The following is a 7,404-nucleotide window of genomic DNA, read 5'->3' on the forward strand; positions in this document are numbered from 1 at the left end:
GAGATTTGGGAGAATAGCAGTGAAACATGTATAATATCATGTATGAAACGAGTCACCAGTCCAGGTTCGATGCACGATACTGGATGCTTGGGGCTGGTGCATTGGGACGACCCAGAGGGAGGGTATGGGAAGGAAGGAGGGAGGAGGGTTCAGGATGGGGAACACAGGTATACCTGTGGTGGATTCATTTCGATATATGGCAAAACTAATACAATATTGTAAAGTTTAAAAATAAAATAAAATTTAAAAAAAATAAAAATAAAATAACCCTACTCATATAAGATTTTTCTCTCCTGAGTTATTTTTTGTTTTGAGATGAAGTTTCAAATGAGGTCAACCAGACACAAAAGTATCTGCAAACAGCCAGAATAGACACCAAGGTTTAAAACTGTTCCTTGAACATCAGTCCACAAAATTGTATAGAAAGCCATTAACTATGCACCAACAAAATGTAAGGAAAGTGACATAGACAAAAAGAATCAAAACATGAGTACTGCCAGAACAGATGAGATGACAGTCTCATACAGCCAAAAAATATTAAGTTGGTGCAAAAATAACTGTGGGTTTGCATTGTTGAACTTTACCATTTGATACTGGAATACATTCTTAAATATATATGGTTATGTTAGGTATCATTTTAATGTGCACTTCTTGCTTTATGGTTTTTTGCTAATGACATTACTTGCTGTCTATTTTATATTTATTTTAGACTACAGAAAAAATTTTAGACAAAAAGCAAATACGATTGATTTTCTTATTCGAATTCAAAATGGGTCATAAAGCAGAGGAGACAACTCGCAACATTAACAACACATTTGGCCCAGTAACTGCTAACTAATGTACAGAGCACTGGTGGTTTAAGGAGTTTTGCAACGGAGATGAAAGCATGGAAGATGAGGAGTGTATGGCCCAGTCATCAGCGGCTGACAACGACCAATTGAGAGCCATCATCAAAGCTGGTCTTCTTACAACTACACAAGAAGTTGCCAAAGAACTCAAGTTGACCATTCTACAGTCATTTGGCATTTGAAGCAAATTGGAAAGGTGAAAAAAGTCGATAAGTGGGTGCCTCATGAGCTAACTGGAAAGTAAAAGAATCGATGTTTTGAAGTGTCATCTTCTCTTATTCTATGCAATAACAACAAACCATTTCTCAATCAGATTGTGATATGCGATGAAAAATGGATTTTATATGACAACTGACAATGACCACCTCAGTACTTGGACCAAGAAGAAGTCCAAAGCACTTCCCAGAGCCAAACTTGTACCAAGGAAAGGCCATGGTCACTGTGTGGTGGTCTACTGTCAGTCTAATCCACTACAGCTTTCTGAATCCCAGTGAAACCATTACATCTGAGAAGTATGCTCAGCAAATTGATTTGTTGTTCAGTTGCTCAGTCATGTTTGACTCTTTGAGACCCCATGGACTGCAACACGCCAGGTTTCCCTGTCCTTCACCATCTCCCAGAGCTTGCGTAAATTCATGTCCATAGAGTCAGTGATGGCATCCAACCATCTCGTCCTCTGTCGTCCCCTTCTCCTCTTGCCATCAATCTTTCCCGACACCAGGGTCTTTTCTAATGAATTGGCTCTTTGCATCAGGTGGCCAAAGTATTGGAGCTTCAGCATCAGTCCTTCCAGGAAATAGATGAGTTGCACCAAAAACTGCAATGCATGCAGCTGGCATCGGTCAACAGAAAGAGCCCAATTCTTCTCCACGACAACACCTGACCACATGTTGCACAACCAATGCTTCAGAAGTTGAATGAATTGGACTGTGATGTTTTGCCTCATCCATCATATTCACCTGACCTCTCATCAACCAACTATCACTTCTTCAACCATCTCGAAAACTGTTTGGAGGAAAAACGCTTCCACAACCAGCAGGAGGCAGAAAATGCTTTCCAGCAGTTTGACCAATCTCGAAGCACAGATTTTTACACTACAGGAATAAACAAACTTATGCCTCATTGGCAAAAACGTGTTGATTGTATTGGTTCATATTTTAATTAATAAAGATGTGTTTGAGCTTAGTTATAATGATTTAAAATTTGTGATCCAAAACCACAATTACATTTACATTTGCACTAACCTAAATGAATAAAGACAATGTTTGATGCTGTACATTTTCACCATGTGGATATTTCTTTTTTAAAGCAATGGATCAAATAACACGTGTCAATATTCAATTTCCCTGAATTTTGCAAAGAAAATCTAACCAACTTTTACCAGTAGAAATTTAGGATGAATTTTCTGATGATGATGTTATACTGAAATGCGGAGATAACTGAAAGCTGCAAAAATTAATCCCAAATAAATGAGACACAGAGAATACTGCAATTTCTGAAATTTATTGTGAACTGTGGTTTGTATAATTTTCTGCCAACATATCCATATGTTTAAGACTTTTCTTATTTGCATAATTGTTGCTTCAGACTAAGGAAATTTTTCAAAACTAAAATTAACAAGAAGTGTTCTCTGGTTATCTAAGAGGAAAACAGAATGACAAATATAAATATGCTTTCTAACAAACATGGGTATGTGTCTAGGGCTTCCGTAACAAAATGTCACAAACTGGGCAGAAATTTACTATCTTATAGTTCAGAAGTCCAAAATCAACTTGTCAGCTAGGTCAAGCATTCTCTGAAGGATCTAGGGAAGAATCTGTTCCACATCTTGTGACAGGGACAGAGTAAAGGAAAGAAGGAGGTGATTAAATAGTTAACCCCACTAAAGGATTCCAAGTAGAAAAATATATGGGAGACCCCTGTAAGTTAATGATTACTCAAGAAAGCAGGTTTGCTTAACCACAAAACCAAGCAGGCTTGCTTAGCAACAAAACCATGTAACAGAAGCAAGAGACATGCCCCAAACAAGAAAACAATGGTAGCATGAGCCCCACATCCTGACCAATGAACTCAGTAAGTTAGGACATGCTCTGTGCACACATAAAAAACAATAATTTGTGGACCTAGCTTGACCACGTAGGGACAAGAAAACTCCCCTGCCCAGCCTGGAGGAGGAACAAGTGATGGAAGCATGACCTCTACTCAAGAATTACGAAGAAGTCTTCTTCTCCTCCTCCTCACTTTTTGATTATAAAACTGTAGCCCAGTAAGTTCTTGGGGTGCAGCAACCTCTCGTCTGCCTGCTTGTAAGTCTCACAAGCATCCTATTCTAATAAATCAGTTCTTATCTATCACTTTGCCTCTCGCTGAATTCTTTCTGCACTGAGACATAAAGGACCACAACTCTTCAGAGCCTCCCAAAAGGACACTTGACAGTTTTACTTGCTCTTAAGTTTCTCATGTTTGCCAGAAAGCCTTGTCTTGCATTAGACAACTCTGATCTCTGCCTTCCTGGTGACATGGCATTGCCCTTGTGTGTCTCTGTCTCTTCACAAGTGTTCTTTTTATAAGGACACCAGCCATTTTGGATTAGGCATCCACCCTAGTCCAGCTGCAGTCCATGGGGTCGCAAAGAGTGAGACACGATTGAACTGAGCAACTGAACTGAACTGAACTAGTGCAGTATGACCTCATCTTAACCAATTACATCTGCAAGGACTCTATTTTCAAAGAAAGTCACACCCTGAGGTACTGGCTGAAGGAGATACAGGAGGTATGGGAGTGGGATAGGACTTAGCATATATTTTTTGTGGGGGGACACATCTGAGTACATGCTGCTAAGTTGCTTCAGTCATGTCCAGCTCTGTGCAACCCCACAGACAGCAGCCTACCAGGCTCTCCCGTCCCTGGGATTCTCCAGGCAAGAATACTGGAGTGGGTTGCCATTTCCTTCTCCTCCGACCATGGGATTTTCCAGGCAAGAGTATGGAGTGGGTTGCCACTGCCTTCTCAACAAGGAACAATTTTCACTAAGTCATGGCAAAGGAGATCAGGCCTGGGATTTCTTTGGAAGGAATGATGCTAAAGCTGAAACTCCAGTACTTTGGCCACTTCATGCGAAGAGCTGACTCATTGGAAAAGACTCTGATGCTGGGAGGGATTGGGGGCAAGAGGAGAAGGGGATGACAGAGGATGAGATGGCTGGATGGCATCACTGACTCGATGGACATGAGTCTGAGTGAACTCTGGGAGTTGGTGATGGACACGGAGACCTGGCGAGCTGTGATTCACAGGGCCGCAAAGAGTCGGACACGACTGAGCGACTGATCTCTCATGGCAAATCAGCTGACACAAAGGCTTAAAACCAGAAACTATAATGTTATTGTTCATTTCTTTAACACATAAATGCATATGTATGTTTTCCCCTTTTAAAATAAAAAACACAGTGATGTAATTTAAAAATATTAAATCATTGCTTTTCCTTTAAGCACAGTGATTTTTCTTGAACTAGGATGGTTCTATGTGCTTTGAGAATTAAAAATGTCCCCTGCCACATCAGTAAACAAACTATGTTGCAGTCATCAGCCGCTACAGGCACCTCCTCTCCACCACAGTCAACCCCAAGTAAAATCAGGACAGAAACATAACCCTCCTCAGTGAATCATCAGACACTGCAGCCACTCACTGAATGAATAGAGCAACCTGAGGAGACAGCATGAAAAAACAGGACACTAGCCCCCAATAGCTGAGGTGCATATCAAAACAATGATCTCAGTGAGCCTAGACTCTTATATCTTCTCATACATAGAAAAGCACTAAATTCCTTGAGATATCTGGCTTTCTTTAAGAGTAATCTTTTGATGCTCCAACTACCCTGTCTTCCCTGCAAAATCTCTTATATTTTCTGCCCCCCACCCACCCTAAACCCCTTCTACAACCCCCTCTGCCACCATAGCCTCTAGAAGTTACCTTAGCTACTGTATCGTGGGATCAAGTCCTCAGTTTTGTCTGCTAGATAAAACAACTCTCAACTTTCACGTTGTGCTTTTTTTTTTCCAGTCAACAACTTCAAGGAAAGAAAATTTTCACCATCTCCGTTTCTTTCCTATTATTGTTATTCATTCATTTCGCCATTACTACTGAAAACAATTTTCTTTTCAAAATGACACGCTAAGCGTGTCACATGCCCCGCGCCTCAGAAAGAGCAGGTCCGCCGGCCTGAAGACTGGAACACCGCCAGGCACTTTCCCCTTAGGTACTCACTCTCCCAACCAGCTCCTGGCAGAGCTTCCCAGCGCGGGGTCCTATGACCACTGTTGCAGCACCAGAGAAACCGTCAGCCTGCTCACTCCACACTAGGGGGCGCCTGGTTCCCGGGCAAAGCAGCAGCGCTCGCTAGACCAAACTCCGCCCGTCTCTCCTCCTCCAGACGAGGTCAACGCCCCGTCCCCGCCCTCCCCAAGGCTGCCAACGAGGCAGGCTCCGATACACATGCGCAAACACGTCCACCACGCAGCTACGTAGGGCGCGTGAGTCCTCTAAGCTCCGCCTCTCGGCCGCGTCTCTGAGTTTCCAGTTCCGGCCTCACAGGGGCGGGGAGAAGCTGGGAACATGCGGTTGTCGTTCGCCGCCGCGATCTCCCACGGCCGCGTATACCGCCGCCTAGGCCTTGGTCCCGAGTCCCGCATTCACCTGTTGCAGAACTTGCTTACGGGACTGGTGCGACACGAACGCATCGAGGCGTCATGGGCACGCGTGGACGAGCTGAGGGGCTACGCCGAGAAGGTAAGGGGCGTGACCCTCTTGTTCCTCTCCTAGGTCTGGCCTGAGGGGGCGGGATCCGGCTGGAGTTGGGGAAGAATTGGGACCGCCCTGGTAAACAGTGCCGGAAGTCTCTTTCCTTATTACCGTGAGCTGAACCTACTCCTGTGGCCCCTCAAATGGAGACCTGATTAGGACTGCGTGGTTAGAGGTACCCTGAATTAGCGACATGCTTTGCTAGTGTCTGGAATGAATAGGTTGTAGTTTGGCATTAGAGGATTAAGATTGACGCCTCCTTTCTTGCTCGGATTTTGGTCAGTGATGTTGTGTCCTCACAGCTTATTGACTACGGGAAGCTGGGAGACACCAACGAACGAGCCATGCGCATGGCGGACTTCTGGCTCACGGTGAGTGCATCCTGTCCACTTCCCAGATCTTATCCTTTGGTCCCTAAGTGGAAGGGAGTTGTTAGAGGAAAGGGAACTGGGCAGAATTAAGGTAGGCACTTACGGACAAATGTGAACTAAGTTAGAGATATATGTCCTACGTTGAGTTCAACGTGAATCTCAGTCTACACAATTGTCTGTAATTGATCACTTTATAATACCACGTCAGAGGGTGAGGGAAGGGATGTAGGGGGGTGTGTGTTTGGACCCTACCTTTGGGGATGCTGAAAGTTAATGTCTCAATGATGGTGCCTGACTCTGCTGTCTCCTGGAAAACTCTCCCCCTCTAGGAGAAAGACTTGATCCCAAAGCTGTTTCAAGTACTGGCCCCTCGGTACCAAGGTCAGAATGGGGGCTACACGAGAATGCTGCAGATCCCAAATCGGAATCAGCAGGATCGGGCCAAAATGGCAGTGATTGAGTACAAAGGGAACTGTCTCCCACCCCTGCCCCTGCCACGCAGAGACAGCGACCTTACACTCCTAAACCAGCTGCTTCGGGGGCTGCGGCAGGACCAGGAAGCAAGCACCCGCAGCTCCCACCCAGCTCAAACACCAGAAGTTTAACTGAAGCCAAAGGGCATGTGGCCCCCATCAGTGCCCATGATCACAGGCCTTGGGAGCTCTATTAAGCTCTAAGAACTGGAGCTTGAGTTGTAAAATGGACTGTCTGATTGGAGTCTGGAGCCCAGAACTTTCTGAGACCCAGATACCCTTTTCTTTGCACAATAGGTAAAAATTCATTGTATGTATGTAAACTGATTGTTTTCCCCCCTTTGGATTTCTGGAGAATGAGAACTGAGATAGTAAATTCATGGCATGTTTCTGGCTCTTAATCTGGGTTGTGTTGAATTAACACAGTTTGGTTTTTCTTCATGCCTGATTATATGGGGCATGTATTCTGTAATTCCAAACTAGCCCCCATAGGTGATTGAGTTTTGTTATCTAGCATAGAGACTGAGCCCCTGGGATTTCTTAAAGATTACTTCCTGACAAGGGTAGGAGGGTGAACATCTAGAAGTGAACTTTCTGTAATAATCTGGTACCCTAGGAACCTTCAAGGTTCCATTCCTCTGTTTCTGGACAGGATCACATGTTACCCTCAAGTGCTCCCCTCAAATCCTGAATGGACTTCAGAGGAGAGGACCATCAACCTGGCCAGGAGAGTGGAAGCATTTAGCAGAGGATGTTGACTGCAGGATAAGCTCCTTCCTTTTGGGGTGGGAATGGAGGGGTGAAGGAGAGTGTAGAAGTGGAAGAAAGATTAGGAAGTTAAATCCGTGGGAATTTCCTGGAAGTTTTCATTGTTGTCAAATCTGGGCCTCTCTGGGAACTCGGAAGAGGGAAATC

At 44.3% G+C, this 7,404-nt stretch overlaps 1 protein-coding gene across 1 annotated transcript; it reads left to right on the top strand.

Annotated features, from left to right (window-relative positions):
• The first annotated feature begins 5,408 nt into the window (after window positions 1–5,408).
• Window positions 5,409–6,890, top strand: MRPL17 (mitochondrial ribosomal protein L17). The gene is made up of 3 exons (XM_019975079.2): window positions 5,409–5,633; window positions 5,948–6,016; window positions 6,346–6,890. Exons 1-3 carry the CDS (start codon window positions 5,460–5,462, stop codon window positions 6,619–6,621), a joined length of 519 nt encoding a protein of 172 aa, XP_019830638.2. The 5' UTR covers window positions 5,409–5,459; the 3' UTR covers window positions 6,622–6,890.
• Window positions 6,891–7,404: the final 514 nt, after the last annotated feature.

This window comes from Bos indicus, chromosome 15 (assembly GCF_029378745.1).
Source record: "Bos indicus isolate NIAB-ARS_2022 breed Sahiwal x Tharparkar chromosome 15, NIAB-ARS_B.indTharparkar_mat_pri_1.0, whole genome shotgun sequence".
Taxonomy (NCBI): Eukaryota; Metazoa; Chordata; class Mammalia; order Artiodactyla; family Bovidae; genus Bos; species Bos indicus.